The sequence below is a fragment of the Pleurodeles waltl genome, chromosome 4_1, assembly GCF_031143425.1.
Source record: "Pleurodeles waltl isolate 20211129_DDA chromosome 4_1, aPleWal1.hap1.20221129, whole genome shotgun sequence".
Taxonomy (NCBI): domain Eukaryota; kingdom Metazoa; phylum Chordata; class Amphibia; order Caudata; family Salamandridae; genus Pleurodeles; species Pleurodeles waltl.
Genome location: NC_090442.1, coordinates 368,823,488 through 368,849,716, shown reverse-complemented (window position 1 = coordinate 368,849,716; position 26,229 = coordinate 368,823,488). Strand labels below are relative to the sequence as shown.

At 44.3% G+C, this 26,229-nt stretch overlaps 1 protein-coding gene across 5 annotated transcripts in view; it reads right to left on the bottom strand.

Annotated features, from left to right (window-relative positions):
* Positions 1 to 26,229, bottom strand: part of PYROXD1 (pyridine nucleotide-disulphide oxidoreductase domain 1) — a 159,382-nt gene that overhangs the window by 107,116 nt on the left and 26,037 nt on the right. For all 5 annotated transcript variants that reach the window (XM_069228527.1, XM_069228529.1, XM_069228528.1 and 2 more), the window contains 2 exons: positions 24,873 to 25,001; positions 23,388 to 23,461 (listed from right to left, as the gene is read on the bottom strand). In XM_069228527.1, coding sequence (XP_069084628.1) covers positions 23,388 to 23,461; positions 24,873 to 25,001 — 203 coding nt within the window. The remainder of the gene's footprint in view (positions 1 to 23,387; positions 23,462 to 24,872; positions 25,002 to 26,229) is intronic.

The window sequence follows — 26,229 nt, the reverse complement described above, 5'->3', positions numbered from 1 at the left end:
TAAAGAACATTACTATTGAGAAGAGTTTGCTGATCATCCAGTAGGGATAAGACTAACCTTGTTAGGGACTTTTAATAGTGTACCCAATTAGAAAACTGAGTTTGCCAAAGCTTCCTACAAGTCTAAGGTTGATCAGGCAAGAAATAAGCAGATGTCTAGTGTGGCTTGCGACCATCATTTGCAGACACACTGTTTTAATACTTAAGAGGACCCAAACTACATAGGAAAATACCTACTTTATTTCACATGCCACTCTGACATATTACCTTAAAAAGGAGGTTGATTGGAAATGTGAGTAGTTCATACAACAACACCTGAAATGTATATTCTGGCAAGCAGAAATGATATATATGTAATTTTAGTAAAATCAAATCGCCTTGGCTAAAGCCAGACATTAAGTGTCATATTTGCTAGAGTAGCAGTCCTGGTGTTTGTTACTGCTACAAATGAAATGTAGATCACTCTCATTATAATGTACGAATGTTTCGATAGTTCAGGTTTCTTTTAACATGAATGCTAGAATTAATCTGAGCCATGGTTAATTACTCCAGGCTACATTCTAGTCCATCATTTTTGCCCACATTGAACAGAGACCAAATATACAAATCAGAGTTGGTCCTGCTCTCAATGGAACAGTACAGCCTGAACTGCCAGGCTAGGTTCCTATTACATGGTTGCAGGTATTGTAGCCTGTTTAGACATCGCCAGTGAGGTACAGCTTGAGTCCAATGGCACAGTTGGCTCTAGACCTAGGTTTTGACATACCCATCACACTTAGGGCACCTCATGTAGAAAAGCAAAAGGTAATACGTGGTATTTTTGAGTTTATCTCAGCCACTGGCAACTGCCCATGGCCACATTTCAGTCCATTGTGTTTTGTCTGTCCCGTATTCAGATCTAGACAGACACACATCATTTCCAAATCCGACTGGGTGCTTCTTTAAAAGGAACAATTCAACTCAAACTACCAGGTCCCCTACTATCAATAGCTGAGATTAACCCAATCATTTCACCTTTCTTTTTGTTGTATGTTTAGAGAAGGGTGAAACCAAAGAATTTAAAAATGTTGGAAGAGGTGACTGAAAAAGGTCCATTCAGAAAGAGAGATGTTTACTTCTGGGGAAGAAAGTAACAGCAAATTTGTCACTCAGGGTTATGGTCTCATAAAGTGCCTTGTCATCCTGTTCTTTCTCTCACTTACTTTGTAGCGTGTCTGAACTACATAATGTCCACTACTGCATAGTCCTACAGATATAACTAGTTGTCTTCCAATTATGGGGATGACAAACTGTTAAATTAAGTCCCCTATGGTGCTACGCAGAAATTATGCAACAAATTTACCAAGTTGGAATGCAGGAGGGTTCTAAGTTGCATGGCAAGTTAGAAAAGCCCCACTTACTCAATAATAAACTACTGAAGGAGGTGAACCTCTCCAGTACTCTGACACTGAAACCACTGTGTTCCTCAAGACACTCTGGTCTACTAAAGCCTGTGCATAAGTCAAAAAGGACCGGGAGACAAACATCCAATCAATCTAATACCAACAGAGTGCCAGTCTCATAACTGAGGGTGGAATGATGCATGGTTGGTTGGGATGCATAAGTCTTGGTGCCTATACTGATGAATGGATAGAAGGGCATATAGATCTAAATGGAGGGAAAGATGGAGATCTGAATGCTGGTTCATTTCTGAATAGACAAACACATAGGTGTGGTGGATTATCAAATGAATAGTGCAGATGAATGTTGAGATAAATGCACTGATGTGATTTGACTGAGGAATTGGTAAATGGAACGGTATGAGTAGATGTGAGTGAGTAGGTGGCTTGAAGGAAGGATGAGTAAATGAATTGATGAACAAATGTACACACGATTGGAATGATGTGCGAATGGGCTGATGGATGGATCTGTGGGAGAATGGATGGATAAATAGATTATAAGATAATGGCTTCACACCACTGTGTACATATGTAAGGCACAGTTGTTTTGAAAAGCAAGCAATTATACCAGTACTTTACCCTTACACAGATATGATGTGGGCACAACTTTGCTTAAAAGCTGCACCAACCGCATGATTAAATGACAAACATCGTCTAATAGCTCAACTTTACTTGTCGTGCATGACATTTACATTTTTCACCAAGCACCATTCACAAAGCCTACAATTCTACATTCCACATTCCGTATTCGTACACATACTCAAATTATCTGCTATGGATACAAGAGAAGAGTAATTAACGACGAGCTCATATCCTAACTTCACATTCGCTGCTCATAGAAACAACAGAACTATCCACACAGTATGACTGCATTTACCATATTTATCAGTAATCTATTCCAATTGAAATGGTAGATTTCTGGCAAGTATATTGAATGGGCGACTTTATAAAATTATACACTGTGAAGCATGACAGCTTTAACAGAGATTAATTCAGATCTACGGAGTGGCCACCTGACTGTGATTAAGCATGGATAAAGTGTGAAGATGTTCTCTGCAAGTGAAATATCAGGGCTGCTTCTGAGAACAGGAACACTGGGAAGAAATGATCACTGGTTAATTATCTGGGAATATGGAAGTCTGCAAAATCTGAGTCATGGATGTTGACAAGGCTGTATCAGCAAGTGGATCATGAGGAAGAAGCCTTTGAACCATGGATCCCTCAAACATTCGTCCCTGATCCCAAAGAGGAAAACGCTGTTCCAGAATTTTAAGTCGGCAGGGATCCTGATTTACATACCACAGGATGTGTGAGAAGATTAGGAGCTCTGGACAGTTCAGCCTGACGACTCCTATTTTCTACAAAGTCATCTGGAATAGTTTGAAGGCAGGAAATTGGAATATGCTGTAAAGGTGCAATAGTTATCTGATAGGAATGCTACAGGGATTAGGTCATAGAATGTCATAACTTACTGACTAACGAACAAGATAAGGATGGCAACTGACCACCTGCTCATCAGAAATGGACCTAGTGAAAATTCAAAAGAGGAAGATTCTACTTGACCGTCCACCATAAAGAAGACTAAGGTGCATTCTGGTCTCCACTTGTACCAATATCGGGAGGTGATCTCCAAGGGTATTGCCTCCACTTACACTACAAGCTGAAATTGGGCTCCATCCAATGCAAGAGAACAATCTGGGCAGTTGGGAGTGGACTACAATGGACCTTGTAGGAGCGTTGATTTGTGAGAGACCTGGAACCTAGGAATCTATTCTGGAAGCCAGGGAGCTGTGGGAGACCTTAGCTGACTTTCCAATATTCTTCAGAAAAGAGGGAGCTTTCTATTTTTAGGCCACTATAGAACTTGGACAAAGACCAAATTGCTGCAAGAAAGACATACCATAGTCAGCCACTAAATGTTTGTTAGACCTACTTAGAGCTTTTACCAGAGAAGATTTAGGTTGCATTAAGACTGCCAAAAAGAAGTGTTCAATCCTGTGAAGCCATCAAGAGCTACGGCCTCCTCTCCGGCCCCACTGGAGATTCAAGAGAACAAAAAATGTGACAAAGGTCAAATATTGGTTTTGGGGCCAGGGTGAGGTGATAAAGATGCATCAGAGTTGAAGCAACCTCAGCAGCTACAGAATAAAGCTTTGTCTCGTAACTTTTGGAGTCAAAAACGGAAGACTTCAACAACAGTCTGACTCAGCGTACATGACTTCAGCTGTGTATGAGGGGCTGTCAGCAGCTGTCTTGTCTTGTTAAAGAATTTGGACTACCAGAAAAAGACTACTTACAGACTTATTTAGACCTTGGAAGACAGGATATTCAGTCATAAACGTGGCAGAGCACCATCCACCATATTAAAGAGCACTGTAGCATATAGCACTTTTAATAGGACAGACTTGCTATCTGCCATGTTTTGACATGATTCAGTCTGCCATACTCTAAAAAAGGCCCTATGTTGAAAGCTGAAACTTTTAAGCAATATGACCTCCAAAGCTTACCTGACACCCGCCCCAAAGCAGTGTGCCTGAAAATGCACATAGGTCCTGGTCAATGACAAATACTGACTTTAATTGGCACACTGCAGTTTCATGGTATTTTTTGCCTTAAATCTTTAAAGATTCATATCTCAGGTTTCCTAATCCAATTTTTACAGTTTATTAGCCTTTTCTTGATTTTTCTAAATTTATCTGGGAATTTCATTGTGCTTTTTTTGTGCTGGGTAAATCTACAGCACATTTCTCTGGTGAAAAACCATCTGTTTGTGTCACCCAGATACTAAGGGTTTTCTCAGTGATCTAAGAGTACTTACTGAGTTGTTCATCTTGTGCAGGGTATGCAAGACTTTTGAGAAAGAAAGTAAATCTGCTGGGTTAAATTTTCAAGGGCCTGACATCTTCTGTTCTGTCAGATGATGTAGGTGGTGGCCACTTGCATGTCAAAACTATCACTGGAAAGACGGATATCAGTGGGGGTGATAGCTGGTACAACTTCCAGACTGCGGGTAGTTCACTTACGTTTGACGAGCAATCAATATCCAGATAAGAAAAAATACTGAGCATACTGCAATTTCAGGGGGTTCCCTATCCATTAAAAATGCCAGCTGTTATTATGACATGAGGGATTGTTTCATCTATAAAAACCTGACAGAGACATTCTCACGAGCAACCCATTATGCCAAGCTGTACAATCATTCTAACAGGAATGAGGAGCATGGGAATCAGATACTAGTGACGTAGAGGCTAACAGACCAAAGGTTTGAGGAACAGTCAGGGCCACAGGACAGCGAGTGTGCACCTGAAGTGGAATCCATCCATGATTGGGTAGAGATTTGAAACTACAAGCTTATTTCTAACCACCCTCCCCTCATCCCTGTGGCGAGAAGGTCCATGCTACTCCCACTGGTGTCAGAACAGAGCTGATAAATTGAACACCCTAACTTGCACTAAATTTGCACTAATTAATCAGAATTGCAGATAGGAGAATGGAGAAAATAAAACTAGCACAGGATATGCTTCTCTACTCGGACAGGACAACTTAAACCACTCTTTTTTTGTCATGTAGAACAAAAACAAGTAGAAAAAGAACTTTGGAAAATACTCTCAGTACTGATATCCACCTGAAAAAGAGCAGCCGGATGAGGAAATGCATGCCCTACCTTGTAAGGAGGTTCTCTTCAGACATTCCGTTGCTTGCTTCTCTCCACTAGCATATCAATACTCTCTGATGACTGTGCTTTCAGTGCATGTCTGCAGAAGGTGGGCATTAGCTACTCAACACGTTTGCTGAACTTCTTAGGCTGAGTTCTACCAGATCAAATAGGACATGGGAGATATTAATGTCTCCTGAGAGCATTGCTCTGTCAGTACTACTTCCTAATTAGGTATCAGGACCAAAAAAAGGCAAAAGCTAAATACATCAAAAGCCCGTCTGCACAGTGAAGCCATTGATGGCAAAGTGCTGTTTAGTGAAGTCCTCTGAAGGTTCCAGACAGCTAGAGGTTTTACCTCCTTACAAGTTGTACCTCACTACTGAGACAATGAACACAATGTTAAGAGATTGCTGTATTTTCTAGTTTGCTTTCTTCTTGTCAATGATGAATTTGTTCTACATTCATTGTATGTTATTTTAAAAATGGCTGCATTTCACTGAAACATAGAGATATCAGAAAATACGTATTTTGCTTTTGCAGGACAATGCAGTAAAAGAAAGCATTTCTTATAAAGGTTTAATTATGGTTAACAATTTCTTATCATAAATTGAATTGTATTGCATTTCTTACTGGTACCTATTTTCCTTTGTGAGGCGCGTTGTACTGTGCGACCTACATACTACATACAGCTCACTTGTCCATTTTTTGAGTACCCCTATCCACTGAAAGCCCAATTTCTAATAGGAAGACACATTAGGTACTATCCATGCAGGAAATGAATTATACTTATGCTTTTTTGTAACCAAGAAATCTTGCGCCTATGCTCAATAGCTAATTTTACACTAGTTGCTCAATACTTTATGTATATCTTCTTGACCATCAAGCCAGTCAAAATTTGTGGAACTAGTTATTTTTAGCTATATTTCATATATTTGAGTATTGGACTCCTGATCAGCAATCTCAACATTATCTATTCTCAACAGCTACAATGGTGTGTTAGCTGATTAAGGAGTAACAAAAAAAAAACTAAAATTAAACGTATTCCAATTTAGCGTTGCATTCAACCCTTACTGCCCTCTCACCAAGCCTGGGTTTGTAATGCTAAAAAAAAAAAAAAAAAATGTGAACCTTGCCTGAAATACAGGGTGAGTGGCTTAAGAAATACTTCAATAATATGTGTTTTATCACATAACACTAGTTTTATCATATGGTGGTTAGTTGTCAACCAGAAACCATACTGCAGGTAGTGAAAGATGAATGGTATGGAGTCACAGCATTGAGTACAATAAGATTATAGTAGACAAATTAAGACAAATGTTGAAAATCATATGTGCCAAGAGCCAAATAACCACATGCTACTAGATTAAGCCAGTCTACAAACTGGCAAAATACATCTGCATGGTCAAAGTAAGAAAGAGAGAAGTGTCATGTATTACTAGCTCTTCATAATGGACTCATATCATACATGAAAATATTGTCAGTTCATCAAAGTCAGTGTGTCTGATCAGTCTAGCTCACTCACACGTTGTGAGAAAAAAATGCCTCTGCTTAACTTAATTGCACTTCTTTTCCAACACACAGGTAGACCATCAGGATACAGAAAAGCATCATCCATTTTAAAACTAATGTGTTTCTGATTTAGTGACATGAAATTATCGATCTACCCAAGTCAGCAGAACCTTTAAAACAATTAGCACGCTTCCTAGATATCAGATCAACTAATGTATTAGTCTAAATATTGATTTATATTGCATAGTGGCGATCGCCACTGTATAGATATAGTTGGGTCAGAATTTCTATAGGTAGAGAGGTTTTTTTTTTTAGCTAATATCTTTGGCACAGATTGACAAACCTGTACAAAAGTATCCAAAAAGAAAAAGGCCCCCTATCTTGACTTCATCATGGAAAGTGTCACTCTGATCCGTCAAGCGGGGCAAAGAAAAAGGGAGGGTCCCTAAACTACGATTACCCATGTTAATTCCAAAAGAAAACTTTGTTCTCTGATACAGAAAATATGGTGGAATTACACCAAATTTGGCAAAAGGTTAGAACTTTACTCATGAAGCCTGAGTTTTGTGATTTGATGTCAAATCTGTTGAGCCATTTTTGAGAAATTAGCATTTAAAGAGGGTTTTGGATTGGCCATTGAGAGGCTAAAAAGGTAGGTATATCTGGACTGTTGGTGACCAGATATGCTCTGACTGGCCAGTTTAAAAAGGACTATTCAATAGTGACTGGCTGGTAAAAACATGAACAATATGTTCTGGCAGCTATCACAGGACTCCAAACATGCTCCCTGCATTCTAAAAATTAATTGAAAAAAATAAAGGTGAGCACACCCCAGGTCAATGTGCGGGGTACCCATCATGAATGGCTGGTCATAACATGCATGGACAACATGTTGTGGAAGCAGTTACAGGACTTGGGCTTGTCAGAGAGCTGAAAAGAGTATGTAACAAAGTCAGCTGTATATAATAATTTGAAAGTGGTGGATAAATTGTAAATGAAAGTCATAACTTTAAAATATGTAAAGTTTGTGTAGTTTACACTTGGTCTGTATATGGACAATCAGTAGTTTAAACTTGGTATGTATATGGACAATAAGTTTTTCTAACTATAACTAAGCTTTAAACTTATTTTGTTTTTAAATTGTATTTCAAGGATTTCTTTTTTACAATTTTTAATATAAACGTGTTTCAAAACATAGCGTCCAGTGTAGCAAGTGGAGAGTAGTTATGTGGCATGTTGTACAGTACAGTAGACGAGAGTGCTGTAAAGTATATTGTCAAAGACTGGAGTATTGTAGATTGGAACGGAGTAAAGTAGCATGTATTAACTTATCGTACAAAGTAGCAAAGTTATATAGTGTAGTGGCATGGTGTCTCATATGGTGGAGTCAAGTATTGTAGACTGAAGCAGCAAGTTGTACAGTGGAATGGTGTGTCGAATAGTAGAGTAGGGTGTTACAGAGTGGACTAGAGTTTTTTTTAGAGTTGAGTAGGGAGAAGTAGGGTGTCATGGAATGGAATATGGTCAAGTGTAGTGCCGTAAAGTACAGTGGAGGAGAGTGTCATAAGGAGTGCCATATCTTATAGTGGAGTGGCGTATCGTGGAGAGAAGTTGAGTCATACAGTGAAGTACAGTGGCTTGGAGTGGCTGGGCATAGAGTGTAGTACAGTGTTGAGGAGGTGCCTACAGTGGAGTAGAGTGTCGGACAGTGGAGCGGAGTATAGTACAATGACGCAGACTGGGATAAAGTGTAGCAGAGAGGTGTACACTGAAGTCAGGTGGTATACAGTGAAGCAAAGTGTCAGAGTGTAGATATGTGTTGAAGACTACAGTGATATGGAGTGCAGTAGAGAGGAGTGGCATAGTATACAGTTGAGTAAAGTGTCATAATTTGGAGTACCGTGTTATACAGTGGAGTGTTGTACAGTATTGGAAAGTAATGTAGACTACAGTAGAGTAGAGTGGAATAAAGTCTAGTTGATTTTTGTGGAGTGGACTGGTGTACAGTATAGTGTTGTAGAGTGTGGTACAGTGGATTGGCATACAGTGGTACAGAGTACAATGGCATTGAGTGGCGCAGAATGAAGTGGCGAACGCTGGAGTAGTGAAGTAGAGTGGAATACTGTGTCAGTAGATTGGAGTAAAGTTGGGTGCAGTGGCACACACAGAGTTGTGTACATTGTTGTATAGGTGACTAGAGTATCATGGAGTGGTGTAGAATGTTGTACATTGGCTTACAGAATAGTACAGTGTTATACAGTGGAGTGAAGAGGTGTAGACAGGTGCAAAGTGTCGTAGTGGCATAGAGTGTACAGGGACAGAATGGAGTAGAATGTTGCAAAGTTAAGTGTGGTAGACTTTTATAGCGTGGAATTATACAGAGTGGAGGAGAGTCACACAATAGAGTGGCGTAGAGTGGGGCGGCATACACTGTAGTGGCGTAGAGTGGATTACTGTACCATATAGTGGAATAGTGAACAGTGGAATACTATACAGTGGAGTGTGGAAGAGTGGAGTGGCATAGAATGGAATAGGGTACAGTGGAGTGGCATACAGTGGAATGGCCTTGAGAGGAATAGTATATACTGGAGTAGCCTATAGAGGAATGGCATACAGTGAAGTGGCGTATACCGAAGAGGTGTAGAGTTGCATACTGTGTAATAGTGTAGAGTGGATTGGCTTTTGATACAGTAAAATTACAATTATTACACACACACTACTCAATACTATGCAACAACTTACAAATATACACAAGTTGACAGAATTACTTTTGGCTAACATTGAGTAATCATTCTTGTCTCTCCCAAGAGGAGATATAAACCAACAACCTACATGGCAGAACCTTCACTTGTAGTCCAATGCAATATTTGACTGTAACCAGAGAATGAGAGCCCCCGATACTGGTAATAAAGTACATCTACTTTGATCACAGGTGGCTGACAGACTCATTACTTAAAAAGCATCTACAAAGAACATATCTGAGAAGGCTGGAGTGGTGTACATTGCTAGGATTACTCTCAGCATCATCTACGCAGTCTACCCACCCCTTAAGGGATGTGGGCCAAGGATCATTATAATCCACATTAAATTATTCAACATAAAAATGATGCACAGTTGACACAGTCCCTAAAGAACATCACTTGGTTGTTAATCAGAATGTAATACCACCTTCCACCCCTAAAGGATGTTGTCACATTTTGAAACACATGTAGCATAACATGCTACCAATTTAGATATAGTGCCTAAGGGACTCCATTACTGTAAGAACACTAAAAAATTACAGCCTTTCACCTCTAGAGGGTGTTTACCATTATAATACTTCTGTTGTTTTCACCATTCAGGACAAAAAGAATGCAGCCATGATCTTCGCCCCTAGAGGGCGCAGTTCCATCACCCTGAAACAAAAGTTCCATCTGGGACTTGGATAAAAACATGTTGTAACCTGTGGGGGTTTCTCATTTTAAAGTCCCACCCAACCTAGGGTGGGGACACAAACCTTTCAGTTGCAAAAAGGTTGCCCTGCTCCAGTAGCTCCCCATATCCATTCACTTTCTGTTAGTGGTGACCCCTTCTTCCTGGGGCTACCACAAACTGAGAAAGGGCCAAAAGCAATGTGCTTTGCAAGCCATTATGGGGTGTTCTCTCTAGAGCGTGCATCTTTAATTAGCGGCTGGCTGAGACAGGGGGAGCCGCTTAGCTTTTGTTTTTATTTTCGTTTTCATGCGGTCTTGTGCCGCATCCTGCTTTTGCTTGGGGTGTTGTGTCCCACCCAGACAACCCACGTGGTGCTGCCTCGTTGGAGGGCAGCTCAGGGAGCCCACCCCCGGCTGCCCTCGCTGGCTGTTCAGGCACACAATGCTCACAGGCTGCCACGGAGCCGACAACCTCAGTCCAGTCTGCCTGCTCCTACAGGCAGACGTGTGCAGCAGCCCCACCCTCCCCGCACTGGGAGCAGGAGGAGGTGGGCCACACGGGGAGTGTGGCAGCAATCCCCCCATCCTTCTTGTTACTCTGGGGGCCAGGGATGGGTCCTGGCCCCCTCCTCTGCCAGGATCTTCACCGGAGCACAACAACGCTGCCCGGCTTTACTTCAGCCTCCAACCCCACCCACAGCTGGTGGGCATCTCATCTTTGCAGGGGGGGTTCGCTCTTCTTTGCGGGGCCCCGGGATGGGGTCCAGGGCTCCTCTTCCATCTTCACGGGGAGCATAATGGTGCTCCCCGGCTTTGCTTCGGCCGGCAGCCCCATCCACACCTTTACGGGGAGCGCAATGGTGCTCCCCGGCATTCTTCGGCCATATTCGGCCTCAGGAAAAGGTTCAGGGCCCCCTTCAGAGCAGCACTGGAGCCCCACACACTTTACCGCTCGCTCCAGAAAAGTCAAAGGACGTAGACCTTCTGGAAGCCATAACTCCGAACCCTGTGGACTGTTTTGGACAATCTTGGTGTCATTTTGCTCCTGGTAGAGAGCCCTTGCCACCGGGAGCACTATCTTCAGGCCTCCTGGGCTCAAGACACCCAACTGGGTTAGGGAGCCAGGCATCCTTCCAGGTGCCTTCTTTTCTTCTGGGCAGCGCACCATCTTTGTGCCAGGGCCCAGTCTTTCCCCCAACTGATACTCACGGGGTATAAGAGGGTAGCTAACCTGGCTCTGGCAAGTGCCTCTCTGGGTCTGAAGTCAGTCAGGGGCAGGGTCCTTGCCCCAGTTGGCAGTCAGTGGGTTCTTCTTTCCAGCTGTCCATGAAGCTCGTCTTCAGTCCCAGTGTCCTGCAGGGAGGCATAGCCAAGAGAGAAAACCCTCCCCTGTGTAAGACATTTTAAGTTGGGACGGAAGTGTCCAGCAGGGCTGCACCTCTGGCCTATCCAGATGTGCCACATCATTTCTCCTCCCGTCCCAACCTTCCTGCACTGTGTTCTGGGATAGCTCAAAATGGCATCATCCAAGAGTTAGTTGCCACATGTGCTCAGAGAGGCTCAGCTCCTCCTCCCTGACATTCCTTCCTGTGCCTCTCAGTTCCGGTTCCTGGCACGGAATGACAGATTGATGCAAGGCCTGGCACGGAATGACAGATTGATGCAAGGCCTGCTCAGGCAGCTGGACAGAGCAGTAATTGTCCCTAATCCTGAGCTGAGTCAGAAAAAGATGACATTCCTGGATGACCAATAAGCTGTACAAATATGCTTTTGTAACCTACTGCATTATTCTTTTCATACTGGTTACAGTGTACATTGGTGCATCTCTGGAGTCTGTGGACCCCAGGGAGCTGGAGTTGCGCTCTAGGGCAGCCTTCCCCATTGGCCTACACTACACTAGAGTGAAAACAGTACAGCACACTGACTATCCTCACATGTGTATACCTATCTCATAAGGCCTACTTCAGGTCACCATCTACTCTGCATGGTCCCTTCTGCCCCAGGCTACCTAAGTGCAGTTCTTGGGCTGCGCACACCAGAAATTCTCCCCACACTGCCCTCTCACGGATGAGCACGTGATCACGTGTAACCAGCCCTAGGCTTCCTACCCTTGCTGTGTCACAGCAGCCTTTGCTTAACAAGGCAGAACTGGCGGTAAATGTGTGCAGTCCATTTTACAATAAGTTTAATGTGGGTGACTTCCAAACTATGAGGCTCCCTCACAGTAAAAGGTAAAAAAACTGTTGATCCAAAAGCAAAAAAATCAGGGCGGACCAGATAGTCAGAACCGTCCTCTTACATTGGCAAAGAGTAGAATAGCATATAGTGGAGTAGAGTCCAGAGGAGTATGTGAAATTTAGCAGCACTGTTGATTATGGTGTGCAGAGTAACACAAAACAGCAAACTGTGCTGCCCTGCACTTCTCCAGATTTACCAATCAACGCAGAGCCACGCAAGATGGCCTTGCGTTCTTTTGTAAACCTGATACAAGTATTTCATTGCCCATGCAACACCTACAGTGAAGCAAGGGTACCCCAATTCAACAATACAGCTAGGCCTTAGTTATAGTTTGGGCCATTTATACCATGATAACTTTGCGGTATACTGTGGTGATGGCGATGACAAGCCAGTATATGATTGGGTAATGGCTGTTTTCAGAGAATGAAAAGGCAGCCATATTGTTTTTACTATATTTTGGCTGTGTTCAGTTAGGACATTGGATATAGGTACACTTATGGCCATGCACCTCTGTAGTTTCACAACAATTTGTGAAATTCTGTGAAAGTAGAGTGGTTACAGATATCACTAAGTTTAAATGCCTTATAACTTAAAAATGCTTACTCTATTTAACTGCAGTAGCCAAAAAACTTCACTTCTGCACCATAATGTATAACCCCGCTAAATGTCATGTAAATCAATTCAGCCATTTTCGTCCTATGTCAAGTGGAATAGGCTATGGATAATGCATCAGTGGAAAATGCGGTTTGGGACCCCCTTTTATCTTTGCAACCCCTTAACAAATCATAACAAAAATGTACATAGTCTCAAAATGAGGAAAATGCTATATTTCTGGCACATTTTGTGGTGATTTCTCAAATGGATGGAAAGTTATTAAGGAGCTAATATCAGAGTAAATCCTATCTTTGGGAATACTAACTATAACTACAGAGTGGCAATCAGATTAAATGTGATTTCCTTCATTTTTATCTATTTTATTTGTTATGTATTTTGTTTATTGGTTTACATAACCATATGACTATAAATGTGCTTTTTAGTTGTTCGTGTAGTAAATCTGAAAATTTATATATGCAGTCTAGTTTATTTTTTGGGCTGCCTTTCTACTTTCAGTAGCACTGTGCTCCAAGATATCACTAAGTTGAAAAACCTCATAACTTAACATTCACTTACTCTAGTTACCTGCAGCACCCCACAGAAATATCTGTGCCCCATAATATGTAATAATGGTAAATTTAATAAAAATCCAGCTGATGTGTTTTGCGATATGCAAAATACAAAAGTCTATGGAAAGTGCACTGGATTTGAAGCCTGTTTGGGAACGCCCTGTTTTTTTCTTTGCATCCCCTTGGACAAATGCTGCAAAACTGTTATTCCTCCCAAAACAAAACAAGGGTAGCAGATCTGTAAAGTGTCATGCCCATTAGTCAAACGAATGCAAAAAAAACCTCTCTCTAGTCACCCTAACTAAATTACAGAGTGGCTAGATATATTACCGAGTGGCGGTTGTCACTGGGTAGTTATAGTTAGGATTGCTTTTCACAGAAAATAAATGTCTTTGGTTTGCTATTAGCCTTGGTGCTGTTTGATGAATCTTCATGAAACATTTTTTTTTTTTTAAAGTGAATTCACCCCAGCTTTTTTCTGGAAAGTTTTGGAGTGATCCGTCAAATGGGGGCTGAGAAAAAGGGAGGATTCCAAAAACAAATTTCCCCATGCATTTTCTATTTAAGCAGCGCTTAAGAACTGCACCAAAATTGTCAGGAAGCTAGATCTTGGTCCGAAGATCGTGTTTTTTGTGATTTGGTGTCAATTCGGTCAGTAGTTTTTGGAAAATAAGCATACAAAACGATTTCTTTATCTGGATGGCTGCATCCACAAGAGTCCCACAGAGAGAACCAATTAAAAAATACAGGCTTTTTATTGGCCTAAGGAGCTTTTTTCCCCTTAGGCCATTTTGCTCCTGCAGGAGTCACACTCCCGTAGCAGCAAGTCCCCTGACTAGCTGCCAGCAACATGAGAAAAATGTTGCTGGCAGCCATTACAGGACTCAGTGACTTTGTCCCCTGTTATGAATTAAAAATAAAAAATTATATAAGGGGGCAGCGTAGGGATAGCATGCCCCCGCTGGACCCATGGGGACCCAGAAGGCCAAATGAAAAACAAATAACAACAAATTTTGCAGTGACCCCGCAAGAGTCATGAGGGATCATGGCAAATAAAAAAAATAAAAAAATGGTGGCAGCCATTTTATTATATATATATATATATATATATATATATATATGGGGAGGAGGCATCAGTAGGGGCCCCCATTTAGGTTCCCATGGACCCAAGGACCTGGGGCTGGGTATATTTAAGGAGAGGGGGTGAACTCCCCCCCTACCTCCCACAAGCCGTTTTCGGACCCCAAGGACCCCATCTCCAGGGCCTGGAACATTTACTGGGAAAGAGTGCACAACCCCTCTCCCTGAGCTGTTTTCAGCCCCAGGGACCCTATCCCAGGGACCCAATATATTTATAAAGGGAATGGGGGCATGCAGGCTCCATCCCGAGACATTTTCGACCAAAGGACCTCAGCGAATGGGGCCCAAATGTATATAAGGGGAAGGGGCATATGTGTCCGATGGTTTTGGCATTGTGGACCCCATCCCCGGGCCCAATGTATTTACTAAGGGGCGAGGTTGTCTGCCCCTCTGAGCCGTAAAATGGCCCTGGGGACCCCACTCCCTCTCCGAGTCGTAAAATGGCCCTGGGGACCCCACTCCCCAAGGCTGTCATTTTAAACAAAAAAGAAGGGGGCCAGGTGCCCCAACGCCTGCTCTTTTAATGGCCCGGCGACCTAATTCCCCAGGGCCAGATCATTTACAGTGTCCCAGGGAGTCCATCCCCGGGACACAGTAGTTTCCTTGCCCGCACTAAAGCAGGCAGGGAAATATGTGTTTGCTAAGCTTTAAAAATGTCTCTGCTGGCTGGGAGCAGACTTGTGTTCTGTTTCCCTGTTGGCACTGATGTTCCTGTCTGGAAGGTGCAGCATAAATAGCTGCTCCCGCCGGGTAGGAGCAATGCCGTCTCCTACACCATACAGGGAGCTGCTTGGGGCCACAGAGGTCCTGGGCCTTCCCTGTACACCCCCAACGCTCTGCTTGGTGGGCGTCCACCTATAAACAATGGCAGGTCCAGGGAATGGGGTCCCCGGGTGTAGGAAAGTACCATTTTGCCTGGCATGTTACCCCCATTTTTATTTGTGTGTCAGTTTGTTTTTGCCTGTGTCACTGGGATCCTGCTAGCCAGGACCCCAGTGCTCATAGTTTGTGGCCTATATGTGTTCCCTGTGTGGTGCCTAACTGTATCACTGAGGCTCTGCTAACCAGAACCTCAGTGTTCTTGCTCTCTCTGCTTTTAAAATTGTCACTGCAGGCTAGTGACCATTTTCACCAATTCTGATTGGCACACTGGAACACCCTTATAATTCCCTAGTATATGGTACCTAGGTACCCAGGGTATTGGGGTTCAAGGACATCCCCATGAGCTGCAGCATTTCTTTTGCCACCCATAGGGAGCTCAGACAATTCTTACACAGGACTGCCACTGCAGCCTGAGTGAAATAACGTCCACGTTATTTCACAGCCATTTTACACTGACCTAAGTAACTTATAAGTCACCTATATGTCTAACCCTCACTTGGTGAAGGTTAGGTGCAAAGTTACTAAGTGTGAGGGCACCCTGGCACTAGCCAAGGTGCCCCCACATTGTTCAGGGCAATTTCTCCGGTCTTTGTGAGTGCGGGGACACCATTACACGCGTGCACTACATATAGGTCAATACCTATGTAGCTTCACAATGGTAACTCCAAATATGGCCATGTAACATGTCTAAGATTATGGAATTGTCCCCCCATGCAAAATCCGGTATTGGGGTGTCAATCCCATGCATCCCCGGGGCTCCAGCATGGACCCCGGGTACTGCCAAACTAACTCTCTGCTGTTTTCTCTGAAGCTACCGCTGCTGCCAACCCTCAGACAGGTTTCTGCCCTCCTGGGGTCTGGGCAGCCCAGTCCCAGGAAGGCAGAACAAAGGATTTCCTCTGAGAGAGGGTGTTACACCCTCTCCCTTTGGAAATAGGTGTTAAGGGACTGAGAGGAGTAGCCTCTCCTGGCCTCTGGGAATGCTTTGAAGGGCACAGATGGTGCCCTCCTTGCATAAACCAGTCTACACCGGTACAGGGATCTGCCAGCCCCTGCTCTGATGCGAAACTGGAAAAAGGAAAGGAGAGTGACCACTCCCCTGTCCATCACCATCCCAGGGGTGGTGCCCAGTGCTCCCCCAGTGTGTCCCAGACCTCTGCCATCTTGAATGCAGAGGTGTGAGGGCACGATGGAGGCCTCCGAGTGGCCAGTGCCAGCAGGTGACGTCAGAGACCCCTCCTGATAGGCTCTTACCTGGTTAGGTAGCCAATCCTCTTCAGATAATGAATGCAAGAGCTCACCAGAGTTCCTCTGCATCTCACTCTTCGACTTCTGCCAAGGATCGACCGCTGACTGCTCCAGGACGCCTGCAAAACTGCAACAAAGTAGCACGAAGACTACCAGCAACATTGTAGCGCCTAATCCTGCCAGCTTTCTCGACTGTTTCCTGGTGGTGCATGCTCTGAGGGCTGTCTGCCTTCACCCTGCACTGGAAACCAAGAAGAAATCTCCAGTGGAGGGGTCGACAGAATCTTCCCCCTGCTAACGCAGGCACCAAACTTCTGCATCACCGGTCCTCTGGGTCCCCTCTCATCTTGACAAGTGTGGTCCCTGGAACACAGGAGCTGGAGCCAAGTGACCCGACAGTCCAGTGGTCCTTCTGTCCAAATTTGGTGGAGGTAAGTCCTTGCCTCCCCATGCCAAACAGTAATCCTGTGTACTGCGTGATCTGCAGCTTCTAGGGCTACTGTGCACTTTTGCAAGGATACCTTTGTGCACAGCACAGCCCAGGTCCCCAGCACTCTGTCCTGCATTGCTCAACTCGCTGAGTTGACCACCAGCTTCGTGGGACCCTCTTTTGTTGTGTTGAGACGACCGCTGTGCTCAGATTTCTTGAACGTCTGTTCAAGTGCTTCTGCGGGTGCTGACTGCTTCTGCGTGGGCTCTCTTTGTTGCTGAGCGCCTCCTATGTCTCCTCATCCAAGGGGCGACCTCCTGGTCCTTTTTGGACCCGGGCAGCACCCATTATCTTCAACCGCAACTCTTGCAGCTAGCAAGGCTTGTTTGCAATCTTTCTACGTGGAAACAACTCTGCATCCTGCAGCACGCTGTGGGACATCTTCTGACCAAAGGAGAAGTTCCTGGCACCTTCCGTTGTTGCAGAATCCCCGGCTTCTTCCACCCAGAGGCAGCCCCTTTTGCACCTTCATCCGGGGTTTAGTGGGTTCCTGCCCCCCCTGGACACTTGCGTGACTCTTGGACTTGGTCTCCTTCCTTTACAGGTCCTCAGGTCAAGGAATCCGTCTTCAGTGCTTTGTAGTCAGTTGTTACCTTTGCAGAATCCCCTATCTTGACTTTACTGTCTTTCTGGGGTGAAAGGGTAACTTTACTCCTACTTTTCAGGATCTTGGGGTGGGGTATCTTGGACACCCTTAATGTTTTCTTACAGTCCCAGTGACCCTGTACACACTACACTAGGCCTAGGGTCCATTTGTGGTTCGCATTCCACTTTTGGAGTATATAGTTTGTGTTGCCCCAGGCCTATTTCATCCTATTGTGTTCTATAGTGTTTGCACTATTTTTCTAACTGTTTACTTACCTGATTTTGGTTTGTGTGTATATTTTGTGTACTTTACTTTCCTCCTAAGGGAGTATATCCTCTGAGATACTTTTGGCATATTGTCACTAAAATAAAGTACCTTTATTTTTAGTAACTTTGAGTATTGTGTTTCTTATGATATAGTGCTATATGATATAAGTGGTATAGCAGGAGCTTTGCATGTCTCCTAGTTCAGCCTAAGCTGCTCTGCTATAGCTACCTCTATCGGCCTATGCTGCTAGAACACTACTAATCTACTAATAAGGGATAACTGGACCTGGCACAAGGTGTAATTACCATCAGGTACCCACTTTAAGCCAGGCCAGGCTCCTACATCGGGGCCAAAATAGACTTCAGAAAGGGGGCCATGCAGCCTCCTTCCCCCTTTAAAAAAACAGACTGCTATGGGGGATGGGGTTCCTGGGGCCAAAATAAGCCTGATCAGGAGGGGCCTCGCCATAATAAATGCATGGGCCCAGGGGATGCATCCCTGAAGCCGAAAACAGCTCGGGCAGGGGAGGCCACGCTCCCATTTAAAAAAAGTATGGCCCTGGCTGATGGGGTCCTAGGGCGCATAGCGGCTTGAGAAGGTGGGGGCATGTGGCCCCTATCCTCTTTTATTTATATTTTGGCCCTGGAGGTTGGAGTCCCCAGGGCCTAATTAGGCTCTGGGAAGGAGGCCGCATGCCCTTTCCCCTTATTAATTACTCAGCCCCAAGAGATGGGGTCCCCAGTTCCTAATAAACTCAAGGAGTAGGGCCATAGCAATGAAGGGCGCCAGGGGATGGGAATACCGGGGACCAGTAAAGCTCAGGGCGGTGGCCCCCATTATCTTTTTTATTGTATTTGGCCCCAAAGGATGGAGTCCCAAGGGCCAATTAAGGCTCAGAGAGGGGGGATGCATGATCTATCTCCTTAGATTTAGGCCCAAGGGGGGCTCAATGGGCCCCAGAAGGCTCAGGGAGGGGAGGCACGTGGCCTCCTCCTCTTTATATATTGTATTTGCTCCCCACGGAGATGGGGTCTCCAGTGCCTAGTAAAGCTTGGGGACCATGCTGCCCCTCCACTTTTTTATTGGAACTTGGCCAGGGCGATGGGTTCAGTGGGACCAATTAAGGCTCAGACAGGGGGGGCTGCACGCCTCCCTACTCTTAATATACATGTTCTGGCCTCAGTGAAGGGGTCTCAGGGGCCCGAAGGCCAATGCTACGCTTCACGCTCCAAAGGGTTTTGTCACTTTACTATGCACTGCATTCTGAGAAATAATGTAATTTCAAATGTCAGAATCCTAGGGCTATACCTGGCTGAAGAGCCCCATGTAGGGAGAAACTGGTCCTAGGTTGCTTGTGTTCTGGTTCAAGGAGGACCCTGCATGGCAGTTCAGATTGCACTCACTCACAGCCCCAGTCAGACCCTCACGCACCCACTCACAGACCCACTCAGATAGTTACACACACACTCAGACCCATTGACACCCTCATGCTCCCAGTCAGACCCACGCACACACTGATGCACCCACTGAAACACCGATAAATGAACTCTCACACCCAGATGCTCTCAGAGCCACTCTTACCCCCCACATACACCCTCTCACATCTATTCTCACATCCAGAGAGGTGGCGGCCAGCTCCTGCCACGCCTGCCTAAAGGGCCATGCAGAGTATGGGGTTGGATGATTAGAGGGGTTGGCCGCAGGGTCTGGCTGCAGGCCAGGTCTTGCAGGCAACCTTTGCTGTGCATGGGTGAAGGCCGTGCACGGTGCAACACTAGGGTGTTATAGGGGGTTGAGCCAATCTCTGCCACCCATGGCCGAAGGTGAAGGTGGATTAACATATAGTAATGAAAATTACTATATTTTTTTAAAAAACATAGAAATTCACTGATAAAAACAAAGGTTACAGGGACTTTATAACTAGGAAAAAGATTTTTTTTAAAACATAGAACTGCACTTTAAAACCAAAGGTTACACGTACGTTATATTTATGCTCACATTTTAAACGTACAAAACAATAGAAATTCATAGTTATAGTTAGAGTTCCCTCAATTAACTATAACTCTGCTAATTAACCCACAAATTACAGCACTTAATGACATCTTTGATAACATAATTGCTAATAACAATGTAATATTTGCAGGCACCCAGTCTGGGCCAAAAAGCATTTTTGGAAAAGTTTTTGCAGGATCTGCGAATCCCTGCAAAAAATGTACAAAAAAGGAATGTGCAGTTTCATGCGCTTGTTTCTATTTCAGCCCCCAGGTGGGCCAGGTCTCGGGAGCATATATGAGTATAAATTATGGTGAGGGGGCACATGCGTCTCCCCTCCCCATGATCAGCATGGGCCCCGGGGACCATCACCTCCCTGGGGCCTGGCCAGTGTGAATTAAGAGGAGAAGGGCTGCACAACCCCCCTATGTAGGCCTTTCTCGGCCCCAGGGACAGCCATTTCCCCAGGGTTTGGCCTGGTAATAAGAGGGGGACTGCGTGCCCCCCCCCTCCTCAATTAGAAGTTGCCCTGCGAACCACCACCTCCCTGTGGGGCAGTATTTGTAAAAGGGGGAGTGGGCCCCCCTTCCGGGCCAAATTCATCCTCAGGGACCACCATCTCCCCGGGACATGGCCAATTTTAATTTTAGGGAGGAGGCTGTGTGTCCCACTGTTGGGCCATTTTCGGCCCTGGGGACCACCTCCTCCCTAGGGCTGGCCCTGTCCTAAAAATAATAATTTATTTCTCTTTTCCCCCGCTTAAATGCTCCTTTTCCCCTTCCCCCTCCTGTTTGTCTTCTCTTTTTCTCTCTCTCTCCCCCCTTTTGCCCCTCCCCCTCTATCTTTCTTTCTTTTTTTCCCCCGCTTATATGCTCCTTTTCCCCTTCCCCCCTCCTGTTTGTCTTCTCTTTTTCTCTCTCTCCCCCCTCGCCCCTACACTTACACCCTCACCCTCCCTTTCTCCTCTTACGGGCTTTTTTCTTTTCACAGCTCCAGGGGGACTACATCTCCCCTCGTCCCATGGAGCTCTTTGACGCGCCGCGACCGACGCAGCGCATCTTTTCTGTGAGGCCTACGGCACGTACGGAGCCACGCTCCCACGAGACTACAACTCCCATCGTCCTGGGGAGCCTGTTGACGCGCCGCGAACCTCGCGACGCGGCATCCGCATGCGCCCTCCCGTGTCTCTGACTGTAGCTGTATGGGGCTGTAGCGCTCCCATTCTAGTGATCCCGGCACCCCCAGGTTCACTACAGACGCGCCTTTTGGGCACGGCACATTCCTTGACCATGGCTCCCTTTCCTTGACGTACTTACGGGAGCGCTGAATACGTTTCTTGGATGCCGGACACCGCCGGCCCAGCATGCAATACGTTTTCTTCTTCACCAGTTACCACAAATACCGGGCCCACTCACAGCTCGATAGCAGAGCCGTTGGGCACCGGCATGTAGGTACTCCCACCCGGTATTCCCTTTGGAGTGGTAAGTCTTTATTCAGGCCACTGCCTGCTTTATGGATTCCAGTTGTTTTCTGGCAGGAGGTTGAATCCTCCCCCCATCCCCGGCTCTGTGGCAACCCCCATTGCACATCACCAATGGAGCCACTATCTTGATACTGCTGGGCTTGTCCCAGCCCTTTTCTTCCCCTTTTTTCTCTCCCCTTTTTTTCTCCTTTTCTGTCTGTTTTTCTCTTGTTTTTCACCCTTTCCCTTTCCCTCTCACCTCTCCCCCCTCCTCTTTATCTGACGCTCCTGGCTCCCTTTTTCTTTCCTCCCCTTCCCCCCAAGAGTGTGACTACAAGGGACCCCCCTCTTCCCCCAGAATGACCCAGACCTGAGGCTAATCGCCCCTATTTCTAGGGTAAGTCACCACTACATGTGTTTTTGAGTGTTTTTATCTTTAACCTTGTGTGTCACCACCGTGTGTGCTGTGTTGTGTGCTGTGGTGTGCCACCTTGTTTTATTTGATTGTAATTATTAGTTTCTCAATCTTCCGCACAGACCTACCCAAATAATGAACCAACTGTTCGGGTAGGCCTTCATACCTCCTTTATTTCACTTAGTGAGCACACCCATTAGCAGCTGTCCTCTAGGGATCCTAGACCCTGACGAATGCCCCTGACCTTCCAGCACATAGAGAGGGCAGAAACATGTTGGTCATGGTTATTTTTTAGACCCTAAGAGACATAATACTCTATTGAGTCTCTCCCCCATTTTTATCCTTACCTGCATGCACCTTTATTAAATTTGATCAATTGAAATAGGTGACACGCATGGTAATGTTATTCTAACCCTATCTGGATCCCTGAGACTTATCCAGTAAGATTCATTTCAGCACTCCCTCTTGTTCTTTTAACAAAGAGGTTGAGTTCACCCAGGTAGTACAATATTACCTGGGTGGGGCTAGGTGGTCAAAGGATGAAGCATGACACTATTATGTGTGTGAGACCACCTAGTCCGTAAAAGGAACTCCCCTTTGCTGAATACAACCACCCTGATAGAGACACTCATCACACATTTCTCACAGCACGAACCCCCACCTAGCCGGTATCAACAATTGAGGGCATACTGATCAAGTTCCACCCTCGACCTTTACCACCCCACACCTTCAGTGGTTGACGGATATGTAGACTTAGTTTGGGAGTATGTGTGGGATGGTATCACTCCCATAACTCTCTTTTTGTGTTTCATGTGGTGTTTAGCACTGCATACTGCATATTTGGGACTACAAATGCGCACTCTGAAGTCTCAAGACATAAATCAAGGTTGTCTGAAGAATTTCTTAATTTCTATTCCTTGAATATGCTTAGTGGTGCACAGGCATGCTAGAAAGCATCCCTAGCTCTCCATTGTCAATTTCTGTTGCCAACTATACTTTGCACAAATCATCATAGCCCCCAATTTCAATAATTTTTTTAAATAAAATATCTTGTTAGAAGATGCAGTTGGATAGCTCAGTGCTGTCAGTATCCTGTTGTCACTACCACACAATCAAGTTACTATAGAAATAGAATGAAGTTTATTTTAAACTTATGAAGGTTCCATGCATGTTTCCTTGTGTACGTGATGAGGACTTCCCAATTACAGTTCTAGTGTGTAGAGGGACTTTTCCTCTGATATAGTGACAGTGCAGGTCAGCATATTAAGCATATAGGAAGAATGCACCTGTGGTAACTAGGGTGCAGTGAGATCTTTACACATAAATTAGGCTGACCCCATGAAAAGGTATGTTTTGTAAAGCATGTATTAATCTAACTCACAACATTCTGACAATTAGAAAGGACCTCTAAAATATGTAAGACAACTATCAAAAGCACAAACGGTACAATCCTTTCCCAAAATATCGTACACAAAAACATACTTACACCAACTCAAGAGCTATCCCCCCGTTTCCAACAATTGCTATCCTTTTGGCTTGTTTCAGTTGTTTCTGAAATTCCTGCATTAAAAGGGACAAAAACGTTAGGGTGGCCACTTCTAAGTACCTATACTTACATCTTAAATCAGCAGGGTAGGTCAAACAGTAACACTTTCCCTATAAATGTGTTAATTAAAATACAACTTCAATGCATAATAGTCAAAGTAAGCTAACCGTAAACTCTGTTCTGTAGGATAAGTGTGAACTACAAAATATGGGTTACAGGATTGCTTTCGTCAGTGTCCCGTTGAACCGGGGTTTTCTTTCACCATGTTTTAATGTTACAAACAAAAATTATTATATGAAGACTCCCACTTCCCTAAACCTCGGTTTAACATTACACCTGTCACCTACTTCTGTTGTTATTTTGCACTGTGCCTTTACAGTAGCTACAGGAGGCTTCCTGGGACCTTTCCAAAAACTCTCATATCATTGTACACATATAAAACGTCTGTGAAGCAGGACCAAAGGCTACATGTATCGAACTTTGGTTTTGCAACTCGCAATTTGCGAGTCGCAAAACCGAATGTTGTATAGTGTCAATGACACTATTTGCGACTCGCAAGGGGGTCACAAATGCCTACCTCATGACTATTCATGAGGTAGTTCGCAATTTGTGACCCCCCTTGGAAATGGCGGCCCACACAGGGATGGTGGCCTGCTGGAGACAGCAGACCACCATGTCTGTGACCGCTTTTAAATAAAGCAGTTTTTTTATTGCAGCCCGTTTTCCTTAAAGGAAAATGAGATGCATTTCAAAAACAAAAAATTAAACATTTTTGTTTCATTTTTTCAGAGCAGGCAGTGGTCCGTAGGATCACTACCTGCTCCGAAAAATAGTTTTTTACAGACATTCACAAAGGGAAAGGCGCCCCATGGGGACCCCTTACCATTTGCGCATAGGTTAGCACCAGTGTGACACTGGTGCTAACTGCGTTTGTTTTGCAACCGCATTCGCGGTCACAAAACAATCATACGTGGGACTGCGAGTCATAATTAGGAAAGGAACACCCCTTCCTAATTGCGACTCACAATCCCTTTTTGTGATTCGGTAAATAGTTTACAGAATCCCCAAAATGGGTTGGTACATGGCAAAGTGCATTTTGCACGTCGCAAACGCCCCGATGCGCCGTTTGCGATGTGCAAAATGGTACGTACATGTAGCCCCAAATGTTTTAAAACAGTACACTTAAATTATTCATGGTAAAGGATTTCCTGCTCCTTAAATACTGTAGAGTGGGATTGAGGCCTGGAACAACTGTGAAAAACTAAATTTTATCACTACACATCTGTCAGGTCGATATGTTCATAGACTGGACAAATAAGATTTTTCCAGTTGAAATGTACACTGATAAATAACAATCATAATATATTTAACAATTACTAATGTGGTACCTTCAAAATAAATTCACCATGTGAATGGAAATATTACCTTTGCACTGTCCGTATCACGAATGCCCAATACATATGGATTTCCTTCAAATATGAGCTTGGGTTTGGCTCCAGCACATATACAAAGCTTTTCATATATATATTGCTTACCATCTTCTGTCACAACTATCTGTAATAAGATTGATGAAATAAAATAGTTAACAGACTACATGGGGCTCATTACTACTGAAACATGGATTAATTCATAGATTAACATGCTTTATAAACTTTAGAGATGTCTGGGACGATTCCAGAGCGCACTTAAAAATTATATTTTTAAACCCCATCATATTTAATGGCATTTTCTAAAGGGATTGTCAATGCACTGGAACTCTTTTGCTATCAATAATATTCAGTTGTTTTCAGAGAACAGAGAGAATGGAGATCAGACAAACAGTGTTTAGAGCAACAGCTCTAGCCTCAGAGCTGAAAGGTCTGATTCTCATATTTTACTATTCATTTGATACTTTTTCAGGTTTTCACAACAACTTTATATTTTAAGAACACACTTCTATGTTCTTTTAGCTGACCAACTACTGTAGAGATCACTATCAGGTCTCATTAGAGCCTTCAACCTTTCTGATCTTGTCTGTTTACTTGGGGTCATACATAAAATTAATGTTGGGTCTACATTTATTAAATATGGTGACCTCTTATACAAGAAACTAACAGCAAGAGTGCAAGCAAATAGGGCACTCTACACCTCATTTCCCAAACCGCGCAGCACGCAAGAGAAATTAACTTTGTCAGGATTAGGCCATCGAGAAACTAACTAGCTTCAGACACATGGCTTAGTTCAGTGACTTATGGCCTGATTTAGATCTTGGCGGTTGCACAGCCAAGTCGCTTCGGGTGCAGCCCCATAAAAAGACTGTCAAGTGGAGATTCTTTAGCCCGCTGAGCCCAATACCGCCACAACAGAGTCCACTCTCTCGCGCAAGCTGCAGTTGGCAGTCAACACGGAGAACTCGCTATCTTGACAGTGGGATCTCGCAGAGCATATTTAGATCACACAGTCTTGCTGGAGGTGTCTCAGCAGCGGGCCCATGACGGCAAGAGTCCATTGCTGCACCCGTTCAGTATAGTACAATGACTGTGGTTATTGGTTGCCTGCTAGTAGCCCACACCTGTTGTATATTGGACAATTGTGAACACCTACAAAACACACTCCATTTCAGAGCATGAACCTTTTCCATTCCACTGCAGCAGAGCATTTTGAACTTGAGCCTTACAACAAGGACACAGGGTCCTCCCCAACCACAATTCTGTGTTGCTCTCTTCCGTTATTTTTTCCCCAGATTTATTTTTATTTTTCCAACCCAATCTGCTCACTATTCCAATTTTCACTATTTTCACAA